General features: G+C 41.5%; 4 protein-coding genes and 1 long non-coding RNA gene across 10 annotated transcripts; 2 read left to right on the forward strand and 3 right to left on the reverse strand.

Annotated features, from left to right (window-relative positions):
• The first annotated feature begins 1,988 nt into the window (after nucleotides 1–1,988).
• On the forward strand, nucleotides 1,989–6,107 carry LOC103969375 (LRR receptor-like serine/threonine-protein kinase RGI5). Of its 2 annotated transcripts, XM_009382881.3 has the most exons (3): nucleotides 1,989–2,186; nucleotides 2,273–5,508; nucleotides 5,576–6,107. In XM_009382881.3, exons 2-3 carry the CDS (start codon nucleotides 2,655–2,657, stop codon nucleotides 5,959–5,961), a joined length of 3,240 nt encoding a protein of 1,079 aa, XP_009381156.2. In that variant the 5' UTR covers nucleotides 1,989–2,186; nucleotides 2,273–2,654; the 3' UTR covers nucleotides 5,962–6,107. The 2 variants fall into 2 exon arrangements, with proteins under 2 accessions (XP_009381156.2, XP_009381155.2); XM_009382880.3 differs by having other exon boundaries at nucleotides 1,989–5,508.
• Nucleotides 6,108–8,015: 1,908 nt separating this feature from the next.
• On the reverse strand, nucleotides 8,016–12,292 carry LOC103969376 (probable LRR receptor-like serine/threonine-protein kinase At1g14390). Of its 2 annotated transcripts, none has more exons than XM_018818880.2 (7): nucleotides 10,563–12,292; nucleotides 10,315–10,448; nucleotides 9,513–9,756; nucleotides 9,222–9,430; nucleotides 9,092–9,141; nucleotides 8,736–8,856; nucleotides 8,016–8,443 (listed from the first exon to the last, which is right to left on the reverse strand). In XM_018818880.2, exons 1-7 carry the CDS (start codon nucleotides 11,788–11,790, stop codon nucleotides 8,210–8,212), a joined length of 2,220 nt encoding a protein of 739 aa, XP_018674425.2. In that variant the 5' UTR covers nucleotides 11,791–12,292; the 3' UTR covers nucleotides 8,016–8,209. The 2 variants fall into 2 exon arrangements, with proteins under 2 accessions (XP_018674425.2, XP_018674424.2); XM_018818879.2 differs by having other exon boundaries at nucleotides 10,315–10,466.
• A 2,166-nt stretch (nucleotides 12,293–14,458) lies between these two features.
• On the reverse strand, nucleotides 14,459–17,714 carry LOC103969377 (uncharacterized). The gene is made up of 6 exons (XM_009382883.3): nucleotides 17,580–17,714; nucleotides 17,373–17,481; nucleotides 15,738–16,092; nucleotides 15,155–15,623; nucleotides 14,810–14,874; nucleotides 14,459–14,720 (listed from the first exon to the last, which is right to left on the reverse strand). The coding sequence occupies exons 1-6, from the start codon at nucleotides 17,611–17,613 to the stop codon at nucleotides 14,667–14,669; spliced, it is 1,086 nt and encodes a 361-aa protein (XP_009381158.2). The 5' UTR covers nucleotides 17,614–17,714; the 3' UTR covers nucleotides 14,459–14,666.
• A 701-nt stretch (nucleotides 17,715–18,415) lies between these two features.
• On the forward strand, nucleotides 18,416–27,018 carry LOC103969378 (uncharacterized). 3 transcript variants are annotated; one of them, XR_001975721.2, is made up of 12 exons: nucleotides 18,416–18,549; nucleotides 19,238–20,055; nucleotides 21,211–21,306; nucleotides 21,495–21,551; nucleotides 21,874–22,016; nucleotides 22,110–22,151; nucleotides 22,249–22,328; nucleotides 22,393–22,484; nucleotides 22,578–22,707; nucleotides 24,653–24,987; nucleotides 25,463–25,812; nucleotides 26,123–27,018. It is a non-coding gene; the product is annotated as an uncharacterized LOC103969378 (long non-coding RNA). The 3 variants fall into 3 exon arrangements; XR_010480884.1 differs by having other exon boundaries at nucleotides 19,238–21,306; XR_010480885.1 differs by lacking the exon at nucleotides 25,463–25,812 and having other exon boundaries at nucleotides 19,238–21,306.
• On the reverse strand, nucleotides 24,419–26,464 carry LOC103969379 (homeobox-leucine zipper protein HAT5). 2 transcript variants are annotated; one of them, XM_009382886.3, is made up of 3 exons: nucleotides 26,330–26,464; nucleotides 25,388–25,779; nucleotides 24,419–25,060 (listed from the first exon to the last, which is right to left on the reverse strand). In XM_009382886.3, the coding sequence occupies exons 1-3, from the start codon at nucleotides 26,448–26,450 to the stop codon at nucleotides 24,662–24,664; spliced, it is 912 nt and encodes a 303-aa protein (XP_009381161.2). In that variant the 5' UTR covers nucleotides 26,451–26,464; the 3' UTR covers nucleotides 24,419–24,661. The 2 variants fall into 2 exon arrangements, with proteins under 2 accessions (XP_009381161.2, XP_009381162.2); XM_009382887.3 differs by having other exon boundaries at nucleotides 25,388–25,761; nucleotides 26,330–26,463.

Below are 27,018 nucleotides of genomic sequence, written 5' to 3' on the forward strand. Positions count from 1 at the left end.
TACGTTGCGGCTGCAATGAATGACTAACATACATGCATGCATGCATGATTCAAAAGCCAATTACCTGCTGCATCGAGGGAAACCCAACTCTGAGTTGAAACTCCATCTGCAGTCCGACATAAAACAACACCAAAATAAATGGTGTTGAGCTCAGAAACATGAGGAGGTATGGACAGATTCCTCCGTGGCTCCAATGAACAACAATACAGACAAGCTGTTCTTCCCAGGCATTGTAATTAAAAGAGAGAACAAGTGAGTGATGTTAGTGGTTGCATAAAGATCTGCAGAGTTATCATGCTCCGTGAATGGTAAAACACTCGGCATGATCATTTCCTTTGACCTCTTCTTTTTCCATGTCCTTAATTACTCTTTTTTATGACTCTCATTATACCTCTCTACATAAACCTGTGGCAACTCCAGCACATCTGCGACGTATATTTTACATAAACTAGGTCAAGTCCTCGATGCATGGAATAGATAGTCATTGGCATCTTTCCTTGAGCAATGAACACCACGCATAGCCACTGCTCTTTAGATGAATAAATTATACTTCTTGTATAGACTCTCAAACTTCCAGTACTCGAAACAAATTTAATTACCCAATAATAAGGATATCAACTCAAAAATTAGCTATTAGATACATATTATAAATGATGAAGATAGAATTCAAATCCAATACTTTGTGATAATTGCTGAAGTCTTTACCATTATTCTTATGATAATAAAATTTTATATATATTTCTTTTCACATAGATAATTCACATTAGAGCAAAACAGGAAAATAATAATAATTTATTTTAATATAGGTCAGACATAACATATATATATATATATATATACTCCAATAAAACAAAATCCAACCGGTCCGGCCAAGCCCGGTTCGGTTCATTAAGATTCGACTTGAGTCTTTCCCGAGACAACATCACTTGGGGGGACGGCCGAGCTTATTTTCAAGTCCCGCCCAATCGGACCCTGAGATTGTGAACCGTGCCACAAATTTTGTACACACAAACCCAGAGACCGGTCCGGTTTTTTTTCGATTACTTTGTTCACATCTCATTTCTTTGGTCCGTTTCCCAAAACGAACCCACTCCTCGCACCTCGGAAACCCCAAAGCTCTTAATCTAAACCCCATGGCAGCTTGCTGCTGCCATTCGACCCTCCTTCGTCACCTTCTTTTAACCCATGCAGTGACCCCAAGCGAAGCGAAAGGGGAAAGGCTGTGATCGAGATCAGTCTTACCGTTTCAGCATCCCAAAACATGGAAGAGGGGGTTTGCCCCTCCTCCCCTTTTACTTTATCACACTCCCCTAAGCCTTGCCTTGCCTCTGCTATCATCAAACCTCCCCTTCCCAAGGCGGAGATGGGTGGCATGCAGAGAACAGGGGGAATGACCCGACTGGCCTTTGGTTAGGGCTTGGGTTGGGTGGGCGGTGAAGAAGATGTTGCGGTGGTGGTTTGGTCATTTGGGATGCGATTGTGTGGGGATTAGGGTTTTGGGATTAGGGATTTGGGTAGGTTAAACGTGATGGGATGATAGCAATCCCAACCAGAGGTGTCAGTAGGCTTGCCTTGGTTAAGCCCATCTCACAGAGCCCATCGTAATTATGCTGTTGGTGATGTCTATAAATAATATGATGCATTTGATGTTGATATAAAGGAAAATGTTTTCCTTTCCCCAGTCAATTTGGATCAACAATTGATCCTAATCTCATTCATTATTTGTTAGATTCACAGTGAGACAAGTGCCACATCCATTTCTCAAAGCTTGCTTGGTTTATACCTATCAAGCATAAATTTAGATGATATGATCATTGGTTGCCCAAAGTTCCATCCAACCCTAGTAGATAGTAAGACATCAAGAACATGGCCGCACACCACCCATCATGGGGAACGGGACAAGCCAAGTGGGCTTGAAGTCATGCTGCAAGCAAGTTGACTGATATCATCAGCCCTCTTGAGGCTTTGACTCTTCTTCTATCTCCCATCATTTACTTCGTGCAACGTTGAAACCTTGAAGAGTTGGGGAGGAGAGTGTGGTAGTAGCAGTAACGCAGCGGCAGACACCTTCTCCTGCGCTTTCGGCCTCCATATGATCATTGGGTGAAGCCGAAGCAATGTGCAGCTCTCTTCTACGCCTCTCTCACATGGAGCACAGCCTTCTCCCTCGCCCTTGGTTTGCGTGGGTAAATCTCGGAACTCCTCACATCCAAGCATTTAAGGTTCTCTGCCTGTGACGTGCGCTGGAATCTGAGTCACGTACTTCTTCCAGCTTCAGTATCTTCATCTTCTTACTCTGGAGAGCCTTTTGCATCTTCAAGTGAAGCAGAGAAGACAATTGGAGTCCTCTTGCTTCCAAGCGAAACACCCGAGTGACCAGTGCCATTGTGCCATCTTCATCTTCCCTCCAACTTCTTTTTCCATCGTTGCCTTCGTCCAAAGCATTCTCACCTCCTACCTTGATTGATCCCACTTGGTTTTGGTCAAGAGTCTGAGATCTATTCCTCCTCCCTTACATTCATCGCTTCCAGTTCCACCCTTGCTCACTGCATTCCAGAGAGCACAGCAAATGAGCTGCATACGGTGGTGTTGATTGGTGATCCTTAGACCGTTTCACCGCCATCCACCACCAGTTACGGAGGAAGACAGCCCATATGAGGAAGGCCGGCAGCATTTCCACTGGCTCACTCTTCTTCTCATTCTTCGCCATGGCTATTCTCAGTTTCATCAGCCCGACCGTCTCTCTCTCCCCTGATGGCAAGGCTCTCCTGTCCCTGTTGGCCGCAGCCTCCACCAGCTCCTCCCCGGGTCTGCTGCCCTCGTGGGACTCCTCCCATCCCACCCCCTGCTCTTGGCAAGGAGTCACCTGCTCACCTCAAGGCAGGGTCATCTCCCTCTCGCTGCCGAACACCTTCCTCAACCTCACCTCCATTCCACCTGAGCTCTCCTCCCTCACCTCCCTCCAACTCCTCAACCTCTCCTCGGCCAACATCTCCGGTGCCATCCCACCCTCGTTCGGCGCGCTCGCGTCGCTCCGCCTTCTCGACCTGTCCTCCAACGCCTTGTCAGGCCCCATCCCGCAGCGGCTCGGAGCCATGGCCTCTCTCCAGTTCCTGCTCCTCAACTCCAACCGCCTCTCCGGCTCCATTCCTCCCGCGCTCGCCAACCTCACCTCCCTCCAGGTCCTCTGCCTCCAAGACAACCTCCTAGATGGCTCCATACCCTCCCAACTTGGATCTCTGCTCTCTCTCCAACAGTTCCGCATAGGCGGCAACCCCTACCTCTCCGGCCGTCTCCCGCCGCAGCTCGGTCTGCTGACCAATCTCACCACCTTCGGCGCCGCCGCCACCAGCCTCTCCGGTGCAATCCCCGCAGAGTTCGGCAACCTGGTGAACCTCCAGACGTTATCTCTCTACGACACCGACATCTCCGGTTCGGTTCCGCCGGAGTTGGGCTCGTGCTCGGAGCTGACCAATCTTTACTTGCACATGAACAAGATCACCGGCGGGATCCCCCCTCAACTGGGTAAGCTGCAGAAACTCACTAGCCTGCTCTTGTGGGGGAACTCGCTCACGGGACCGATCCCGGGCGAGCTCGCCAACTGCTCGGAGCTGGTGGTGCTTGACCTGTCCGCGAACAAGCTCTCGGGGGAAGTCCCCAGCGAGCTAGGGGGGTTGGCGCTCCTGGAACAGCTCCATCTCTCTGACAATCTGCTCACGGGTGGCATACCAGAGGAGTTGAGCAACTGCAGCAGCTTGACTGCTCTTCAGCTCGACAAGAACGAACTGTCCGGGTCGATTCCATGGCATATCGGGAGCTTGAAGTCCTTGCAGAGTCTCTTCTTGTGGGGGAACTCATTGTCGGGAACCATTCCACGGTCCTTCGGCAACTGCACCGAGCTCTACGCCCTTGACCTGTCCAAGAACAGTCTCACAGGGACCATCCCGGAGGAGATCTTTGGCCTGAACAAGCTCAGCAAGCTGCTGCTGCTGGGGAATTCATTGACGGGGTCACTGCCGCCAAGCGTGGCGAATTGCCAGTCATTGGTCAGATTGAGGCTCGGAGAGAACCAGCTCGCTGGTGAAGTTCCAAGAGAGATCGGTATGCTGCAAAACCTTGTGTTTTTGGATCTTTATACTAACAATTTCACCGGGAAATTACCTCCTGAGATTGCCAATATCACCGTGTTGGAGCTGTTGGATGTCCACAATAACCACATCGCCGGGGAAATCCCTCCTCAGTTGGGTGATCTGATGAACTTGGAACAGCTCGATCTCAGCGAGAACAGCTTCGCCGGAGGAATCCCTGCGAGCTTCGGCAATCTCAGCTACCTGAACAAGCTCAGCCTGAAGAGCAATCTGCTCACTGGCTCATTGCCAAGATCCATAAGGAACCTGCAGAAACTGACCTTGCTTGATGCGAGTGGCAATGGCCTCTCGGGTCGGATCCCTCCTGAGATCGGCTCCTTGACGAGCTTGACGATTAGCTTGAACTTGAGATCCAACCGGCTCGTCGGAGAAATCCCACAGGAGATCTCCGGTCTGACGCGGTTACAGTCCTTGGATCTTTCGGGCAACATGCTCGGTGGAGGGATCCAAGTCTTAGGCCTCCTCACCAGTCTCACCTTCCTCAACATCTCATTCAACAATTTCTCCGGGCCAATTCCCGCCACTCCATTCTTTCGAACTCTGTCAACCAACTCCTACCTCCGGAACCCCGAGCTCTGTCCCTCTTTCGATGGCTACACCTGTTCTTCCGACCTCGCTCCCAGAGCTGCCATCAAATCAATCAAAACCGTGGCACTAGCGTGTGCCGTTCTGGGCTCCGCCGCTCTCTTGTTGGCAGCGACGTGGATGCTTGTCGGCAGAAACCGAAAGCTCGCAGCAGAGAAGGCAGTGAGCATACCGTCTTCTGGATGTGATGATTTCTCCCACCCGTGGACCTTCATCCCGTTCCAGAAGCTAAACTTCACGGTTGACAACATCCTCGAGTGGCTGAAGGATGAGAACGTGATCGGAAAAGGTTGCTCTGGGATGGTCTACAAGGCTGAGATGCCCGGTGGCGAGCTTATCGCGGTGAAGAAGCTCTGGAAAACGAAGAAGGAAGAAGAACTCGTCGACGCATTCGAGTCGGAGATCCAGATTCTCGGGCATATCAGGCACCGAAACATCGTGAAGCTACTGGGTTACTGCTCCAACAAGTGCGTCAAGCTGCTTCTCTACAACTACATCTCCAATGGCAATCTGCAACAGCTTCTGCAGGAGAACAGGAACTTGGACTGGGACACAAGGTACAAGATTGCGCTCGGATCGGCACAGGGCTTAGCCTACCTCCACCATGACTGCATCCCAGCCATTCTTCACAGGGACGTCAAGTGCAACAACATACTGTTGGATTCCAATTTCGAAGCTTATCTGGCCGACTTCGGATTGGCGAAGCTGATGAGTTCGCCCAACTTCCACCATGCCATGTCCAGGATTGCTGGTTCATATGGATACATAGCACCAGGTAAAGCTGAGATCTGTGTGTATCGTCCAGTTCCAAGTTCATTTCCTGACGTGCTTGCTCGTAACAGAGTATGGGTACACGACGAAGATCACAGAGAAGAGCGACGTGTACAGCTACGGGGTGGTCCTTTTAGAGATTCTAAGCGGGCGGAGCGCCATAGAGCCGATGGTTGGTGACAGTCTTCACATAGTAGAGTGGATGAAGAAGAAGATGGGCAGCTTGGAGCCTGCGGTCAACATCTTGGACCCAAAGATACGAGGAATGCACGACCCAATGGTGCAAGAGATGCTTCAGGCGCTGGGGATCGCCATGTTCTGCGTGAACTCATCCCCGTCGGAGCGACCCACCATGAAGGAGGTGGTGGCGCTGCTGATGGAAGTGAAGAGCCCACCCGAAGAATGCGGGAAGACTTCATCACAACAGCCTCTTATAATGTATGTGAAACATGGTTAGTGGATGGTCTTCTTCTTCGTTTACTGAAAGGAAGCTTCGCTTCATTTCTTCTTCTCTTAGTCTGATGCTGCCTTGCAATTGTTGTACAGCCTGTTAGCTTTGCAACTTTTTGTAGTCTTCTTCATCTTTCCCATCAACTTTGCAACTTTTTGTAGTCTTCTTCATCTTTCCGACTACAGAGAGAGAGAGAGAGAGAGAGAGAGAGATTCTGGATTTGTCAATTTTTTTTCTCTCAGGAACTCGTAGCTACTAATGAATTTTGTTTCAGGAGTTTTCAAAGGAAATTATAGTGATCGATATATCAAAAAATTGACATAATAAAATTTATTTTTTTTGATAATATTTTTTTATGTTCATCGAAAATATTAAAATTTTCATGAGACGATCACAAAATTCTAAACAATTTATATGTTTCTCTCATCCTCTTTATAAATTCTAATGATAACGAGATATTTAGGAAAGAATTATACAATAATTTTTATGTTTTTTCTTATTTTTTAAATTTTAAAATATTTGATAATTTCAATATATTTATGCTAAGAAAGAACATAAAAACGAACTAATTATAGATTATCCTCTGTAATTAACTATCTTTAATATCTCGATTTTTATATTTTTAAAAGTTATAATGATAATTCTATACGTATGAAAGTGAAATATTTAATTATATATTTTTTTAATAAAATATTTAATCTGATTCTTTTTATATTGTTGTCAGTATTAAAGAAAATATTATATGATCATGACTTTGTTTCGTTTTGATTTATCACAAAACACGTGTGGTGTGGTGTGGTGTTTTTATTAATAGAATAGTAAAGAAAAACATGATTAAATATTTTTATTTTATAAATATAAAAAATATTAATATAATTTTTAAAAATAAAAAAAATTAAAAAAATAATTAAGTAGGGATAATATATAATTAACCCCCCCCCCCCCCCCTAATAACACGATAGAAGGCATGGTTTAGTTGGATCTCCTAAACCACTTCACATACAGTCGTTGATCTGCTTTCTCCGGAATGCTTCCTGAAACAACTCCACGAACTCCGCCCTACAAATGCGATGTGCTTCGATCCACAGCCAGGTAGAATTGAGTCCATCCGCTCACCGGAGATCCTCCACGATGCCTCGCCTACTCCCTCTCGACAGCCTCATCGCGGGAACGACCAAGGCCAGCTTGGGGGCCGCAGCCACGTTCCTGCTGCTCTGCGCGTTCGCGCTGATGGCGTGCGCTTCCCACGGCAGGCGGTGGTGCCGCCGGCGCCCCGAGCCGGTGATAAGCGTCCACCAGGTTCAGCCGGGGGCGGAGGAAGCCGAAGCGTGCGTCTGGCAGAAGAACATACTGATGGGAGGGAAATGCGAGCTCCCCGACTTCTCCGGCGTCGTGGCGTACGATTCAAAGGGAAACATCGTCGCTCCTGGGCGTCCTCGCGCGGCGATGGCCCTGAAATGAAAGCGAACGTGCGTAGCTGCAGCAAGGTTTCTTCTACCAAGTTTGCGTGCATGTCCAAACCACAAGGAGGGTATCGACTGTGATTCCATGGAGCTAAATTGATGAGATTATACAGTTAAGTGATAACTCTAAATTGATGAGAGTCTTTAACATCTGACTTGATGAGATTAGTAACCTATTAATTTATTTAGTCTACATCATTAATCTAAAATATTTAAGATTAAGTTAATGATAATAAATCCATTCTAATTTTAAAAACAAAATTAAGTCATAATTTAAGAGTTGAATTGATGTCTGACTTGATATATATATATATATCAATCCTGATCAATTTGACTCAAACTTGTCATCATAGGATTTCTGAGCCAAACAAAATTTTGATTTCAATGAGCCAAAAATTGAAAAGAAAAAGATTAAGTTAGCCAAGATTGCATGAAGATGAGCCACATCGCAAACCGGGATGAAAGAACCACCCTATAGCATCAATTGGAATTAACTCTGACTAGTTTGTATAAAAAAAAAAAATCTAGAAAAAAAGAATGAGGCCTTCATATGCTATGTTCCGAGAAAAGTGGAGTTTTCGGAACGAGGCTGTGATCTCGATGCAACAAAAGCCTATTTTACATTTTTAAGGTACAACACAATTTAACTTAAGAGTGGTTTGATCGATATATAGTGCATGCAATAATACAAAGATCTACTGCCTAGTTGAAAGCCTTTTTCCTAAGAAAAAGAACAGAAATAGAGCCAAAATATGAGTAATGTGCCAGGCATAACAATTCAACCTCAAGAACTAGACTTGGATGCTTAGATTTTCACTGCTGGCCCAGCCGTCCTGGATCTGCGCCGAATACTGTAGATTCCAGAGAACATCATCGATCGAAGGGCGCTGGTTGGGATCTCTGGACGCACAATTCAGGGATATTTCGATTGCTGTTCTTAAGGAATCGACAGCGTAAGTGCCTTGAATGGTGGGGTCTGCAATTTCCTTCAGGTCTGATGGGCTATCTGTCAATGTCTTTTGAATCTGCAGAGAACAATGAATGATTTGGATTCCGATGGCTAATGTGTAGAAGTTTCAATCAACAGGCAAACTTAGACAAGTAGACTTCTGCAAGTGTGCAAAACTGCCTGATCTCAGCTGACAATCTACTGTGAATTGAACTGCTAATGTCTGATATGTACCAAGTAGTCATTATGCAAAAGAAATTGATTATTGATATGAGCAGAATCAAATGTATAAATGTTTGATGATGTATCAATCCTAATCAGATGATACCCCACTTACAAATTTAGTGCATTAAAAGAAGTCCACATACCAGAGATATAAGAGAATCCACCTCATTTTTGGATCCAGTGGGTTTTCCTGTGATAATTTCCAGAAGGATGACCCCAAGCTGATAAATATCTTCTTTCTCACCCTGTTCCAAATTGTGAATACTGCAAGCACAAGGAAGAAAAAACATGATCCCGGTCAAGATGAATTTCTATCCTTGTCTGCTTTTTTTTAGTTATATTTGCCCCAAAATGCTACCAAGGAACACAGTTTCAAATGTGTCGGCTTCATGAATTCTATCCAATATATTTTCTAGCAAGCACCACATCCACCATGGATGCTTCCACTTTTATTGGTTGAATTGCCAACTTTTAAAGAAACATGCTTATGACAGTTTACCTGCCAAGATTTCTATCATCTGCCACGACAAAGGGCCTTTCATAACCACCCTGATCGATCCGAAATAGAAACTCAGTCAATAGCTGAAACACAGAACAATTGCAGTAATTGTAATTCTTACTTGCAGTACCTTACTGTTTTTATTTTTCAGCAACACAGGAAGATTGTAATTGCTTATCTTTGCTGTCAGAGTTTTGTCCAACATTATGTTCTCTATGTTCAGATCATTTCCGATGATACCAGGAACTGTCACAGTATGCAGGAACTGGATTCCCCTTGCAACGCCAGTAACAGCTGCTAATCTTTGTGGCCACTTCAACATCTCGCGCTTTCGCCACTCTACAGTCACAGAGAGCATCAAGAATAATTATGTGAAGCCCTCAAATCTTAAATCAATATGATAATTTGTCATTCTTGTTACCAGTAATATGACTCCTTAGAGTTCCATTAGTGACAAGTTCAGAAACAAGAAATACCATGGTGGTAGTGTTACTACCATCCTGGCTACTAAAAATGCAATGGCCAAGTATGCTGGCCAAGTGATGGTGCCTGAGCTTTGAGATGAGATCCAGGTACTGAGGTAGGCTCTGAGGTGAAAACTTTTGATTCAATCTCAAGCGTCGGACTGTCGTCAGAGAGCCGTCTTGGAGCGAACCTTTATAAAACTAAATGAGACCAACACAAACACAATTTAGTCAGTTCCAAAGCATTTCAAGCAACAATTTTGATTTCTCTGCTTCATATAACAAGAGAACATGAAGCTATATATGAATCATGGAAGAAACAAGACATTCTTCCAGATATTAACTAATAATCTGATGAATGTATGAACTAATCAGATGCACATCAAATTTACAAGTTCTTTTCTAACTTCCCTCTTTAAAACATCTTAAAATGTGATGTCATACTATTAAAGAACTCATTCACTAAAATCCTATATACATGAATCCTAAAATCTTAGTGCCGCACTATGACATTTTCACTATACAGATCGGAAACACCAGATGATAATAATCTATGAACATTGAAAAGGCAACAGAATCAACCTTATTTTAACTTTGAGCACCATTTAACATGCTCTATAATGCAAATTTAGAGCAGGACAGTGAGAAATAAATCATCAGCAGTCATCTAAGCTGTTCAAAATAACTCACACATCAATATAGAGATGAAGACTTGCATCTTATTTTGCTAACAAAACTCTTTAAGAATTGTTGTTGTACCTGCCCTCGCGCACTGTCCTCTAACAAGTTTGATGGATCAAATCCATTGGTTGCCACTTGCAGCTCCAACATGCTGAAAACTCTGTATGGTATTGACCCAAGAGTTCCTGTCCTCGCTGCCCCATACATGTGCCCTTTATCGAGGATTACAACTGGGTAGATAAATCTACGATTGGAACAGATCGAAGATACAAATAATCCAAGAGAAATATCATGTTGGTGATTTGCATGAAGGTTAGCTTTCTTACCTGCTTCAGCTGGTGTTCTTGTACTGTCTTGAGCTAGAGATTTTGTGGCCACTGGTTTGGGTAAGGCAATGACTTTCGGCTCCTCTACTCTTGCTCTCCTGAAGGCCAAGAAGACCAGTAACAACAGCAAGGCTGCCCCGACGACAACACCCCCAGCGATGCCCAGTATAACACCTACATTGCTCTTGGAGCCACTGATCTTGCTCGCCGGAGGCAAAACTGCGGCTACTGCTGCGTCATTGCAATACGCATCGGAATGCTGGTGCCTCAGATCCCCTGCATTCAAGCAGTTCCCTGAGCTCAGCACCACTCTGGTCGAAGTATTAGATCGCATGCACGAAGGCAATCCTCCGACCAAATGGTTGTTCGTTATATCGATGAATCTGAGCTCCTCGCCGCATGAAACATTGGATGGAATTTCTCCGGTGAACGTGTTATGGGACAAGTCCAAGTAACGTATCGATCGTAGAGAAAACAGAGATGGGGGAATCCACCCAGTAAGGCGATTGGAAGACAAGTCCAACTTCTGAAGCTGGTGGAAGGATGCAAGACTCGCTGGGATCTTTCCACGAAAGCTGTTGTCTTTTAGAACTAGAGCGACAAGATTACTGCTCAGGGACGGGAAGTCGGGACCGACGCGATTCCTGCCCACGTTCAATTCGACGAGAGCAGTTAAGGATTTGAGGTCAGGAACCGATCCGTTGAACGAGTTGCCGCTCAAGACGAGATTTTGGAGGCTTGACATCGTCATGATCTCCACAGGGATCGCCCCGTAAAAGTAGTTCGAGCTCAAGTTGAGAGTTTTGAGCGAGGGGAAGCGATCCACCTTCCCGGGGAGCGGGCCCCAGAGGCCGAGGGCGACGAGGGAGATGGTGGTCAGGCTCGCGAGTCGCGACAGGGTGGTGAAGAGGGAGTCGGAGGAGAAGGCCGGGGACAAGGCGTTGCGGCCGCCAGGGGAGGCGGGGCGGTCGCCGACGATGACGAGCTCGACGATGCGGTCGCCGGAGCAGGCGACGGAAAGGGAGAGGGAAGGGGGCAGGGAGCAGAAGGCGGTGGCGCTGGACCAGCCGGCGAGGGCGTGCGGGTACTCGAGGAGGCGTTGGAGACGGAGGAGCGTCCTGGATTGGGAGGGGGCCAGCTGTTGGGCGTCTGAGGAAAGGAAGCATAGCAGGAGAAAGAGGAGAAGGCTGGCGGAGGAGTTACGCCTTGGAAGTGATAAAGATGCCATTTTTAGAAGTTAGAACGCATGACTCGGTTTTATGGGATGAGAAGTCTTCACGGTGCTCAACATGACGATGCACGACTGGACTCTCTTCTGTTGAAAGGAGAGACCGAGAGAAGAGGGAGATGAGAGGTCTGCGTCTATGGAAAGATGTTCCTTGCAGTGAGCTCTCAGTTGACTGGTAGGTCGATCTGTAAGTAGAAATGTGAAGAAGAAGAAGAAGAAGGAGAATTGATTTCTTGGTGGGAAAATGGGTGAGAAAGGGATCCTTTCCTTCAGGCTTGAAGCTTAAGATTTGAGTGCTTTGGAGAGAAACAAGGAAACCAGGTTTGAAGGAGAAAGCAAAGTACAGAAAATCCGACAGTGAGGTATGTCAGCAGAGAATAGAAGGGAAACTGACATCCATGAGAGAGGCAGTGAGAGCTGCGGATTGAAGTGCTTGGGAGTTTGTTAGAACGAGTGAGGAGGCAACGACAAGTGGAAGATACACTGAGATATGGACCAGCAAGCAATCATATACCCCTTTATATATAGTTGATGAAATTTCTTGAGATAATATTTGACATCAAATCATTACTGGGTTGACGTGATGTCGCAGATGAGTAGAATTGACGTGGAATCCAAATGGATCCAAATGATATCTAAAGTCTCCAAATTTCAGTTCGGACATCACATATTTCTAAAATATATTTCTTTAATCCACTTATCAAATTAAGAAGAGCACAGGAATGCGTAAAAGCACTGCTTCACAAATCTTTTCTTCTCATCTAACGTGGGCACAAAGCTCAGCGTTGAGATATTAGATGCCATGTCAACATCATCATCTTATCAAAGGTTTGCTTCAATGCCAGACGAAGAAAACTCAATCAATGCTAAGGAATAAAAAATAGTGGAACATTCATTCTTCCTCTTGACCTGGTTGAGTCTGGGTGGGACCATGCACAGCTGACCACTTATATCTGTTTCATAGCCAGAGAGTAGAAGGATCCATGGTGAGATCATACCATTAATTTGGATCTTCAGTACTCACTGGAATAAAGAGGCTCAGACTGTAACTTCTGACTAGCACTTTTGAAGGCCTTCAGAAGTTGTAAGAATGGAGATGATCAAATACTGAACCATAATGTTCACAGAGCCTTACTAGACATAACACAACCCTAGATTCATATCAGACTATCTTTCACTTCAATTTCTCTTTTCATTGCTCTAGAATATCTTACATGGTTTGCTCACAAGGTTTCTCCTCTGAGTACTTTCATGTGAGGTGAATGAATGTTCTGTGTTATTGGACAGAACCAAATGATGTGCAACCCTCCCATTATGAGGTTTGCTGATTTAGCTAGCAACTCTAATTGTGTCCACCATTACATCCCTGGCATGATTATATTACATCTCCTCTCCATGATTTAGCAATCTTGCAGCTCCCATGTGGAAGTGTGGAGCACATGGAAGATGGTGACATATGTATATAAGATGAAATTTGGAGTTGGTGGTCAACTGCCTCCCTTGCCCGTCGAATTAGTTAAAGATAACATTCCCAAGGCTGGAGTAAGAGAAGGATTGATTGGTTGGAGTTGGTAAAAGAGGGAGAGAGAAGGAGATGAGTGCTTCTTGCTCCTTTGTGCCTTGTTTTGCATGTCATGTTAGGTGAAGTGAGCCTTGCATTTTCCTCGGTGGAGGTCAGTATACACTGCTAACTTGCAAAGGTGAGATCTGGCATGGGACATGACACTAAATGATAGAGGAGCATTGTTTACAGTACAAGAATAATGTAAACAAATGCATTTGTATATCAATATTAAGATATCATCCAACTGTTCTAGGTGATTTTGTCAAGGTTCATTCAATTGTTTATTCAAAAAAGGGAACATGTTCATTCTCTTGGATGCTCACCCTTTCTTGGTTAGAGTTAAAGCTGCTTTGAGCTAACTTTTTCTTTTACTATTCCAAGGAGGACTTTTGACTTGCCCAGGATTGGCAAGACTGAAATGCCCCTCTCAGCAAAACACACATTTATGATGTTACTTCAGTACAAGTTCCTTTTTTGATATTTAACAATCCTCTCCAGGTATTTTGGTCTCCTCAATGGTAACGTAATTAAGTAAATTTTCCTCACAATTTAAATGAGATAAAAAAAGGATCAAGCTAGCTCTGTAAACTAAGATATAACAGTTATTAAACTATTCAAACAGCCACAGTCTGGTTATGTATCCCAATCCATTATGTCCAATATATTGTGCGGTCAAAATCCACAGTACATGGTTATGCACAATTTATAGCAAGAAAACAACAAACAGAAAAAAATTACATTATGGACAGAATAACTAATTGTCATGTCCTCTATATTCCATTTTTTATAAAAAAAATAATATAAATAATAAAGAAATTAGGACAACAATCTATATCAATCCCATCTATGAGAACTAAACAAACAGCTTGATTCTAATATCTAGCTTCTCAAATGTTGTTCCACATCTAAATGATAATCTAACCCAACTTGCCTCCTATTCTTATTTGAAGATTTCAACTTGGTTAGTTGCAGTTTGCTCCTAATTCTGACCAGGTAGAAAAGGAAATGCAAAAAACCAGAGTTCTGACCCAATCGATAAACTCAAATTCCTTGGTTTTAATAGGGACTTGTTGAACTTTCTCAGCATTCAGCAAGCAAGCGTCATTCATGCTAAACCAAATCATAGGCACAAAGGTTTCTTCGAACTCTCAATTATCAGTTCCAGATAATAACACAATTCAAATGGGTCATCATATCATGATTAAAGAGAAAGCAAGATTCACACGCTAATACCAAAAGTGCGAAAACACACTCATAATCACATATCAAGGCAACCATTTGCAAACTAAACTCACATTCTTCACATTCAGATTTAATTCACTTGAATTTCTTCAAGAGAGTTGGCTTCTGCACTTACATGAACGTCCTACATGATAAACAGATAAGCATAATTAGGAGGGAAAAAAGATTCAGGAGAGATATATGAATGAAATTAAACCAAGGTTGCTTATTTACCATATTCTCCTTGTCTTCATGTGATAATGATGCCTCCTCTGTAGGCAAAATATCAGCTTTATCACCTAAAATACAAAAGATGTGATCCTTCTACAGTAACCAAAATTGATAATCAAAAAAAAAATTGCAAGTTAATTTAAGCAGTTCTATCAATTGCAAATTGGATGGTGTTCAGCTAATCAGCAAAAAGGACTCAAGACATGGGTGTGATACAAAAAACGAGCGATAAACCTTAATAACAGTTCATAATAATCCTTCTTTGGAATTATATCAAATAAATGGTCAAGTCATAAAACTATGAACTTTAAAGAAATAGAAGAAAAATTGAGAATTTCATGAAGTTACCTGGTTCAGTAGGAGAATTATTTAAAGATCTCTTTATCTTCTCATTTCCATTGATAGGTTTTGTCCTGGGTTTCTGAGATTTCTTCTGAGTACTCGTACTCTTATCATCTTTATCGGCTGCAATATTTGCTTCAATCTTGTTATATAAGCCTCTCCTTGTATAGGATGGTAGTCTCTTCTGAATACCGTCATTCCTGTTTGAGTTAACAACTACAGGAGTGCTCACGTTCAACAACTTAGGTGTCAAATTGCCAATTCTTGATGTAGATGAGATGCCGTGTCTCTCCTGATCTGGTCTCAAGGTCACCTCTTCAGGCAACTTAGAACTGGTTTCAGATAATTTTAACTTTTCTGTATCCTCCACAATATTGTATCTCTGTAGCAAGTCCTTAACGGAATCCTCTTTCTCAGCAACAAGGCTGTGCCTCTGTATATATGATATAAGCTCCTCGCGCATTCGATCTATAGGCTGTAGAAGTGAATCAATGGTATCTTCAAGTCCACAAGTTAAAAGAGACTAATGTTTACAATTTAGTAAATGAAATAAAATAGAATGCATACAAGAAGATTCAATCAACTTTACCTCACATCCAGACTCCAGTGCGAGCTTGAAGAAACCAAGTGAAATTGAATGTCTTGAAGATGATTCTGACAATTTGATCTGTGTTAACCAGTAAGAAACAGAAGATAGCACATTGAATTTCCGCCTGCTGATAGACTTTGACACTTCCAACAGTGGAGTATCACTGTTCGCTTGGACATTTGATCTTTTTGCTCGGGTTTCTGAAATTGGAGTTATGCTTCCAACAATGGTAGGACAGGGGCTGGCAGCAGGTTTGATCGGTATTGAGAGCCTTCGTGAAGGTTTTCTGCATTTCTCCTTTCCTGAGAGGTCGAGAACGCTTACACTCTTGCTAACTGCAGGAGAAGATCTTCCTCTAAAAAGGAAACTGAAGTAGTGAGTCTCAAGATTCCACAGATTATGAAAACCTAGTATGTTATCTGCTTCAAAGAATCCCCAATATAAGAACTGTATTACAGAACAAAGTATCTAAACCAACCCTCAAAGCAACTAGATACAGGATATAAAAATAGTTAAATGATCCAATATTTGATTACAGTAGAATAGCTTACCAGACTCGTGAAACTTTCACCATTAACATTGCTTCCTCATTAAAAGATCCTCTCTTATTACTAAACTACTATGGTTGTATTCACTCAAACATAAAACACCTTACGAAATAATTTGTACCAGTCTCAAGGAACCGAGAACTAACTGCAGTCGTTAAATATTATGAAAGTTAAACTAAGATTATTCAGAGTCCCAATTTATGAATTCGACATTTCTAATTGCAATCTCAAGTTATCAGACGAACATGCAAACATCAGTTGAATATTCGTTGCCATTGCTCCTCTATAGCACTTCGATTGGGACAAAGTAATTAAGTCTTAATTAAATTTGAGTTTGCAAGTATACGAAATGCTTTGACAATATGGAAAAGTAAACTGTTCAACTCAGAAACAAGAGGGGAAGTATGACTATACAGAAAATGTAAATATACCTCAACCAACAGAGGTAGCTCGCCATTCTTTATATCATGCCCTTCCAACTATTCGCGTTACTACATATCTTGGTACCTCTAGATCAAAAGATCTGTAAGAGGTCTTACCCTCAGTAACTAAGGAATGAGATAAGTTTGGTTACCTCGTCTCAATGACTGGGCCCAATTATCCACAAACTTTCTTCAGTGCTAACGAAATATCCAATGTTTGTTAGTATTTCCTGGAAATATTTAAGAATCGAAATGCCATAACCTGAATCTTTTGAACTACATGTGGTACAGGAATCAACTCGTTAATTTTTGGTCCTGGACGGATTATTATTGAATTCCATATATTTCATTGAAGTCGTCGGTTCTGACATAATTCTTCTTTCTTGTTTAAGACATTGGAATTGCCAGATTTGACAGATTTCCATATTATATATATCATAACTTACACAATTAATACCAAATTTGCAATTATGGACACAATTTCAGATGTATTAATTCAACAGAAGAAACAAAGTTGGTCCAAAAATCATATACAAAGTTGTCAAGATAAAGAGAAAGAAAAACATAATAAAAATCCGTTTGTCAATGAACTCAAAATTAAGAATTAATAAGATATCACCAAAACAGGTTTGATTAAGAAGTAAGAAGAGGAAACAGGAAACAACCTTTTGGAAGCAGACGAGGAAACAGGTTCAGCGATCATCGGCTTCCCATCCTTCAGTCTGGCCTCTGATCGCAGCGGGTACCGCAGCTTCGACGATCCAGCCACCAGAGCTTAATTTACCACAAAAAAAAATCATAAATCCGTGGGAAAAAAAAGGGAGAATGAGATCAAGAAAAGAATTGGCAAGGGGTGAATTGGTGATAAGTACCAGGTCGGACGGATTGATCGGTGATGGCTTCCATCCCTCTTCTCTAGCGGTGTGTGATAGATCGGTCGATCGATCCAAACGGGAGTAACTGCGACGGGTTTGGAGCGGCGATTGTGTTCTATGGATGCTTTGTTCCGTGATCCTAATCAAGGGCCGTTATAAAGAGGAAATGAAGGGTAAATTTGGGGCCCAAACGTTTGGATTCGAACTCGGGTTTTGAGCGGGAAAAAAGTTACGGTTTGGGAATTTGAAATATGAACAAAATAAAAATGTTTCATACACCCATAAAAAAGAACCCCAAAAAGATGCCCAGTTCAGGCAATGAATCAAGGGACGCTGTCGTGTGTCATGTATGAGGTAGATGGGATCGAGGGCTAGGATCAACTGGGTTTCTTTTTCCAGCTTTCTTTTGTGCGTACGTTCAATATCATGTCGCAATAAAAGAAATGGCGCGCTCTGTTCTGCCACGTTGCCTTCAACGGTCGGAGCGTCCTCACCGACTACCATCCCGCCAAAAGACCGAAGTATGATTTGAGAGCGTGCATCTCAAGTTAGTTCACAAAGGTAACGCGAGCACGAGCCCACCATTGACCCTCTGCGTTGCGTATAATTACGTGGTTGGCCACGAGGCAGGATATGGCTCGGTGGCGCCTCGATTCGTACAGATAGACGGTGACGATAGGCGGTGAACCATCGAACGGCACAGATGGACATTCTGAGTCACCAAATCTGGAGGCGTCTCCGTAAATAATGAACATATGGAAGGATTTATTTGGGATTACAGGTTTGTAAACCACGGTTGTCTTCCTTTATTTTCGTCCGACTCTTTTTCTTCCTAATCCTCTCGTTCGCTACTGTTCTCTGCTTGCCTTTCCGCATTGCATTCTCGCGAGAGGACGTTCATCTGTTCCTAGATCTGCAAATGTGCCTCAGATCTCTAAACGAGTCTCTCGATCAATGGACTTCCCCGGTAAGCTTCGGATCCTGCTCGGTCCGTCTTGATCATATCCTTTCTGATTTCTATGTGTGCTAATGTTCTATTCTTTTTATGATTTTCTTTTTGTTGGACATTGGATTTGTTTCTGGGGATTTGGTGCTCCAATCCTTTTGTGTGATGGTTGATTCTTTCTATTCGTGATCTCGTTTTACGGTTGAGTCTGTGGATTTCGGTGTAAGGATCGTCGTTCGTAATTGATTCTGACGGATACGCGTTTTAGGATTTTAAGGGTTTTGTTTAGTAGTCATCCAATAATTGTTGCTGGCGTACGATACAACTGGGAATTAGGGTTTTATGTTACTGTCATTGAGGTTTCGTTTCCGTTGGTTGCTTTCTCTTTTCTTCACGTCACTGGTTTTTCTGCAATTTTCTATGCTTCCTTATCTGTTTCCAAATGTTTCGTTCTCAGTTACATCTGTCGACCGAAATCTGGGTGTTGTCTCTGTATATTATGTTATAAATAGGCTCTTGGAATCTTCCTCCCTTTTACAACTGGAGTCCGATATCTACGCCTGAAATGTGTTTGGTTTTATTGAAAATTGAATAGGCCCGATGAGCACGATTTTGTTTCTTATCACAATTGGTTGATATTTACTTATTGCAGTAAAACAATCTGATTATTTTTATTCAGCTTAAAGCTACTTGTCCTACTTCCCTGCAGATGGAAGTTCAGGAGACTAGCATTTAAAGGTTCCTGTAGATAGAAGTGCTCTTTTGCGAAGAGATCATCAACATCTTATATATCATAACAAAAGGATGGTTCAGTATGCAATTGACACTCATTTAGTCTAACTTGTTATGAATGAACTTGTTTGTCAATTACATGGATGACTATCTTACTTTGGTAGCTCTGCCTGATAGTGAAGAATTCAGATCTATTGAGTCTGCAGGGATGTTTTTAGTCAATTAGTTTCTTAGATCCAGTTTGAATCAGGTTATGTAATGACAAAGTGTATGCTGAATTTACAGTATTTTATGTTGTCAAATGAGTTGCCATCCTTATACAGGGTTATAGGAAGCTTTTAATCTATTTTTTTTATTTTAATTACTTTTGTAGTCCTAATTTGTTTATAGGATAGTTTGGAAAACTTGATTAGACAGTTTCAGAGGCCTCTTCAGGTAAGAATTAATGGATGATGAAATTTTTTATAAGGAACTTCTTTAAAGGCTTTCTTTCTTTGGGTACGGTTGAGATAAAGTATATATAGTAGAGGTTATGTATGAATTAGAAACAATGAGTTTATATGACTGATTTTACAGAAATAAAAATACTTCTATGATTTTGATAAACTTTACTTTCTTTTCTTCAGAAAACCCTATCATTCATCAAGATATCATATATAAATCTACCATATTTTATTGTCTAAATACTAACAGATATTTGATGCTCTTTTTACTTTTAAAGTAAGCTGCAATTGATAAAGAGCAGGCTGCTAGGAAAGAAACATGCAATGTTGCTGTGAATTTCCAGGGAATGAGGTATGCATCTGCTAATTGGAAATTAGTTTGTGTATTTATGGCTTAGAAAATATGTTTTTTTGTTTTTTACTTTAAGCTAGTTGGTGTTGGTGGCTTGTTAATTACTTCTCTACTCTGGCAAGAAAATAAATATTTTGGTTGTTTGCATACTGTAGTCGTCGGAACATGGATCCTTTTGATGCCCATTCTTGGGTAGTGATGATAAATCCTATTGTCAGGAAAGACTTGACTGATTCACTTGGGTGCATGTTGCTATATACGCTGTGAGAACTCCATTCTAAATCCTAATGAGACATGTCTGCTGGAATGTGAAGTCTGTTTAAATTTCCATGAGGTTTAGCCATTTAACAACCTTGTATTGTCCATAATTGCCTTATATGAAGTTTTCCTGAAAATGGCTGAACTATTCTGTCACAAATTTCAGTTTTTTCAACTGTGTTGATCTGCTTTTATAGGATAATAAAAATGGAAGGCGCAACAGTCTGCCTGTAAGTTTATTTGCTAGGTTGTTTTAACTATGAATAATTTTAGTATTACAATAATATGATGAAATCATATTTCTGGCCAAAACTTTGTTGCTTCTATTCCTGATTTTCTACTTCACTAGGGATGGAGTCAATGTTCCCGGTGGCACAGAATTTTCTTATATTAATTTTGCTTAGATATACAATTTGGGTTTTCTTATATCTAGTTGTTACTTTTTCTGAAAATTCATTTCCTTGTGAAATAGTTACTATGTCTTTGCGAGTTGCATGGAGACCAATCTCAAGGGCCTTGTCTGGATAGGGCTGGATCCTACAGGATTCTCTCTCTTACTTGGGTGGGGAAAAAAATGCAGATGGTAGGATTGGCTGTTTGGGTGAATCTTATTTTGATATTTAACCTGTTGGGAAGGCCTAATGTCACCGGATAAAAGTAAAATATCTCATGCAGTCTTCATTTTGTTTTTTTCTCCTGTGCTTTTGGATGTCTTAAAAACCATAGGTGTTTCTCGTCTACCTTCAGTCACCACGCTCTCCTTCATGCTTTGATGATCTGAGCACTGCATGCGGAGAATTTGTAAATTAAAAAAATGAGATCCAACTATAATAATTTCATAGTAGTAACTTTTTTTCGCATAGCAACAGTCTTTCACTTTCTTCTGTCTGTTTTGAGGTGTAAAATTGGATGCCACCCTTCTCCCGTGTGATCATTGCTGGTGTTCGCCATGCCTTCTCTTTTCCGTCTAATGTTGGAGGATATATTATGTTGGTATGTATAGCTTCAGGCCCTAACGAGTGTGCGTTGTTTCATTAGTCTGGGTTCACATTGTTTTGTTTATGCGATAGAGCTATCTACCTAGACTTCTCAAACCATGGAACATATCATCCTCTCATGTGTTCATTTACAAACATCATCTAGTCCCTTTTCCACTTTCCCTTGTGCTGATTCTTTTGCAGACTGGTCTGGTGGCGTGAATTCCGGAAGCGATTCTCCATCAGATGCCCTTTTTTCTGGTAACAGTGGCTCTCTTCTTTTTTCCCTCCTTTAGTTACGAGAATCCTGATCATCATTTTGTAAAGCTTAAATGGTATACTTCAAATCAGTTTAACAAGCCATAATAATCCAACTGAATCTAAATTATACCCAACTCGATCAGCCTGACCAGATAATTAGTGTCGATAACTTCGTTGGTCAGATGCAATTACATGAAGGTAAGTTTGCTGAACTAATTATTGCACGAGCCAGTTTTCCTGTGCCTTCTCTTTTTTGCAGTGAAGCAAGTAATTTAGAGCGCATGAGCATAAGTTTACTTTGCCGACATGTCTTCCTTTACAGTTCTAGCCATTGGGATCTCCCCCATCACTCTGCAAAAGTCAAATAAAGTACGACAGTACAAGCCCAAAGTATTGCATACATCTCTTGGAGACCTGAAGTTGAATGCAGTGATGATACCGACCATCACGCATCAGTGGTTAAAGGTAATACCCATAAGACATTAAATTTGCAGACAGCGCCTTAATTACTAGAGTTCGCTTTATTAGAAGTTTTGTTTAATCGTTACTTTTTTATAGAACTAAAAACCTTATGGAGGATGTAACGTGTAAGAAATTGAGGTACGAGTTCGGCATCATCGGGTCAAAAATGAAGTTTCCAAGTCAATGACACTGATTACTGGGCGGTACATCACTTTTTCTTGGTGTGTTCAAGCAGCACTAGTGGTCAGGTTCCACAAGTGGGACACGAATTGGACCGGTCACTTCATCCTGTTTCTTGACGTTGCAAGCTAAGATGTGAGTGATCTCATCCTCTTCGCGTTATCTCAAATGCTAAGCTGATGTGGTGACTTTTCTTTAGGGGTTGGTTGATCTTGGACGAAGTGGTGGTGGAATATGTGCTTGCGGGGCGGGCTTGGCTACGAGTGCCGTGATTGAACGAACTGCATCAAGGTACATGATACGCTACCGTCTCTCTCCTTTTGTCTTTGCGTTTTGTTCGACATCAAAAAAGCATCAAAGACGAACCATCACTTCCAATTTTAGATCAAACAGAAAAGCAGCTTTGAGTTGCCAAATGGCGTCGAGTATGTTTGAGCTTTAGAACGAGAATAAGACAATGGATGGCCATTCTCAAGTTCAAGGTGAAACAAATTGCCCACCCATGATTCGACAGGTACGTAAGCCAAGAGAACATGTTAGTCTAAAATTTTATAATCATTGGACAAGTTTTGTTCCCAAATTTTAGCGAGCATCTTAATATCCACCCGTTGTATGTAATCTAAATGTATATTTCATACATATATGAATTTGTAGAAAAGAGCAATAGGCACGTAAGCAAACACTTTAAAGAGTCAATAGTAACACTCAGCGTCTAGCCATGTAATTATTTAGGCATAACTGAATCAATAAATAGAAAAAAGATTTAGGAACTAAGGTATGGGTATTTAACCAAATGGACCTAATAAATTATTATCCACAAACATGTACAGAAACTCTTTGAATTCATCAATATCTAAATATAAAAATAATAGAGGTTGAAGTTAGTGATAAATAATATTATTCCGAGGTTTATGTACTTCAATAAGTTGACTGAGACTTTAACTCTTGATTTAGGATGGTTATGAGTTTGTTAAAAGGCTTTGCATAAAAGAAAAGTTCATCAAACGATGAAAAGTTTAGTCAAGACAAAATCGGTCTGAAGTCAATTTCCTTTAATTTCCTAAGTAATGTTCTTTAAAAAGCATCTCCGCTTTCATTATAAACATGATGGGAAGAGTAGGATAATGGTATCATGGAAAGTAGAATAGAAGATGAAAGGGAGAAAAAAAGAAGAAAAGGAAAAATGACAGCAGAAAAGAAGAGTAAGAAAGAATAAAGAATGATGTGATTAAAAAAGACGGGGAACAATATATAACACAGTTCGGGGAGATAATGCAATAAAAGAAAGGCTGAAAATAATCTTAAAACCACAGTGTTTCATCTTCTAACAGCACCAGCAAAATAATCCAGGGAATCAAGTCCGAGCCTTGAGAAGAACTGTAGGCATAAGAATAATTTTTACAGAGAATCAAGTCCAACCATGAAGAAGTTCAGGTATAGGAATAATTTTGGCAGGAAGAAGATTAAATCTGGGAGCAGTGGGATTCTCAACAAAATATATTAGGTGAAGTTGCAGTGAGGAAATAAGAATTGAACAGTTTCAGGTCCGCAATCAACTGAATTCACATTGAAGACACTCAACACCCTCTTCCTAGTAGGATGTCCTAGGATTTTTGTTGTTTGCGGCAAACTGATAGTATCTGATGTTTAAGAAACAATTCCAGAGCTTCTAGAAATAAAGCAAATTACAAGACAAGCTAGAATTCTGAGCGCTGTTTGAGAGTTTGGTGGACATGTTGACTTCATTTGGATATGACACTTGGTAGAAAATATAAATCCATATAATAGTTCATTTTTCAATTGAAAAAGATCTACATGGTAGTAGTTTAGCCATAGGATAATACAGAGCTCATTTGAGTTCTCTCAAGTTTTTTGAGGATTCAAGTCAGTGACCTCAGTCACAAACATTGAGCAAACATGACTCGGCTCCTTTTGATGAGTTTTCTTCAGGCATCTCCACATCTTCCCTCAAATGCCAGTACGAGAATATGCTTTATTCACATGCTGAAAACAATTTGATATCTAATTCCACTTCAGGTACAAGAACAATCTCAGCCACAACATATTCTTCACTCCCAGATCAAGACCACATCATCTGTCACTCTCACATCAATACTTCACCAGATTCTTCTTGCAAGCATAATCAGCCAGGACATTGCTTTCTCTTTAACATCTGTTTCTATAATATAGATCAACATGTTTCCTCCACAAAGGAAAAAAAAAAGTATGAAAACCGTCAAGGGTTTTGTGGCAAATAGGACAACTCCATCTTTTACAAGACATTGATAGAGTACCAGTGTATATCTACATCATCCTTGGCATGAAAGTTTTGGATCAAAATGAAAACAAGAGATTATACATGCTCACATCAAAGGACCGAATACAACACAACAACACACCTAGGATTTAGCTTTATTTACTATATGTGTGTGCCACTAAATTATTAATTATTTTTACAGGAGTTGTTACTAAGGCCAAAGCCAGAAGACTTGCTCTGCCACATGGAACTCGGAACCACATGAAGTATCCTCGGGGCTCAAGAAGTTGCAGTGTTTAACATCGTCAACATCACCAATCTGTGAGTGGTCAGAATGATGGAGTCTGAAAGCATTTGAGTAACTGTTGAGCTCCATGAGCATGGAGCAATCACCTTCATGAGCGTGATGGGGGCTCTCTGAATCTAATATGGCGCTATTGGCAGAGCTAATGTCTTCTTGCTTGCATAGCATGGTCTGGCCATGCAATTTCTTCACCTCAAAGGCCAAAGTGGAATCTAAATTCTGCAAATTATCAGGTAATCTTTTTGGCTCAAATGATTCCAAGCTGCCATTCTCCTCCTTCAGAAGTCTTTTTGTGAGAGAAAGAACCTGTTGTGAGGAAGCTGATGCGGATAAGAATATATCCACTAGCATTTAAAATGATATCAAGAATTCAGTGTAATGCATTGATGTAGATCTTCAAAATTAAATAGATAAAACAGCCTTTTCCTGTATAATCAAATTAGAGATTCTCATGAAAATTCAAAGGATCAAGCTTAGAATTAGTAAACCCAGTGTAAATAACATCAGATAACAGTATCGCTTCATGCTAGAGGCTGTGTTTTACTTGTCGGGATATTTGAAGTTCTCATAATTGCCTATATATCAGGTAATATTGTTAAGGAGTTGATAGTCACATGTTTGTGCTGTAATTACCTCAGCCTTTAGGTCTTCCTTTTCCTTCACAAGGCTATCATGATCCATCTTGAGAGCATCATAACTTGATTTCAGGGACTCATAATCCTTTTCTATCTGCTTCGTCTTCCATCTTGCACGGCGGTTCTGAAACCACACAGCAATCTGCCTGGGCTTTAGTCCGAGAACCTTTGCAATCTGAAGCTTCCTCTCAGGCTCAAGCTTGTTTTCCAACTCAAAGCTCTTCTCAAGGAATTGAACTTGACATGTAGTTAGCCGCCTCTTCTTGTCTGGCTGATGAGGATACTCACCTGAGTCATCATCGCCGATTTCATCCAACTCGACTGGCCTAAACAAGGGTCTCTCGAGGCTGTTCCCATGACCATCTTTGAGATCTGCAAGAGACCATGAGCCTGAAGCAGAACCTTACACTTCAAACTTACTATGTGAGCTTACTCTACACTTTGAAGTTCTTTAGATGGGTATGAGTAGAACATACATTTATTTAGAAAAAGTTGAAGTCCAATGCAGTGAGTGGCATTACTGATTGATCATAACATGGTAAAAGATAAGGAGGATACATATGAGTGTTGTGCAGACATAAAATGAAAATAAGTATTTTGCAGATATAGTTTTTGACGATTAACATTAATAGAACTAGAAAGTAGACTTGTCATTGATTATAGATTTTATGATGATTATGCTCAAAACCAAATATGACTAATTTATGCATACATATATTTTTGTTCGTTCCAGGGAAAGGTAAATCAGAAATCACAGAGGAAGATATTCTAGGCATCAAGTTCAGCAAACAAGACTGATTGCAACTAAATCAGCACTTACTGAGATACAAGTTTATAGGAAGAGAAAGAAGTCAGCTTGCTAGTGGAAGTGGCAAGAGGAGAATGACAACCATAAACCCAACCAGGGGAAAACAGAGTAAATGCAAAGGGAGGTGAATACCAAGAGAGCCGCCTGAAGGCGTTCCCGGAGCAAACAGAGGCCCAGAGAACTCTTTGTACATCCCCTGGCTCTGCAGCAAAACCGCCATGTTTGAGCTCCCATGATGCCTCTTCCCCACCATTTCTCCCACTTTGCTTTCACCGCAAGAACGAATAAAGAGATCTTTCTTCTTGTTTTGGGGGTTCTTTACTCCCTTCTCTCAGAGGCAGGTTACGATTCTACCCGGGGTGGATTGGAAGCAGCTGGGCATGTTTTCTCCCACTAAAAGAACTTGTGACGGAAGAAGCTGGTGATCATGATGACAGAGACATGGGAAGAGGTGTGGAAGAAAGGGCCACTGAGACCCATCTCTTTTTCTTCTGTCTCTCTATCAGGAAAATCGAGAGTCTGTTGTGCGTGTGAGAGAGAGCTGGTTTCAATCTGAAGGGAGACTTAATGGTGTGATGAGTCCCAGAATTCTCCTTTTGTTCTCAAAAAGCTTGGTTCTACTTGGAAGCAGAGTTCCAACGGTGGAGAAGGGAAAAGATGTTGAGTTTGGTTTTGATCTCTCTGTGGCTCCTCGATCTACTCTTTTTCTCTCCTTTGTGAAGGGGTTTGAGGGAATTATATAGTGAAGAACAAGAACAAGATGCCACTTGTAAACGATCATGACAGGAATATCCCCATGGCGGTCGCTTTCCTTGTTGTCA

Source organism: Musa acuminata, chromosome BXJ1-10 (genome assembly GCF_036884655.1).
Source record: "Musa acuminata AAA Group cultivar baxijiao chromosome BXJ1-10, Cavendish_Baxijiao_AAA, whole genome shotgun sequence".
NCBI lineage: Eukaryota > Viridiplantae > Streptophyta > Magnoliopsida > Zingiberales > Musaceae > Musa > Musa acuminata.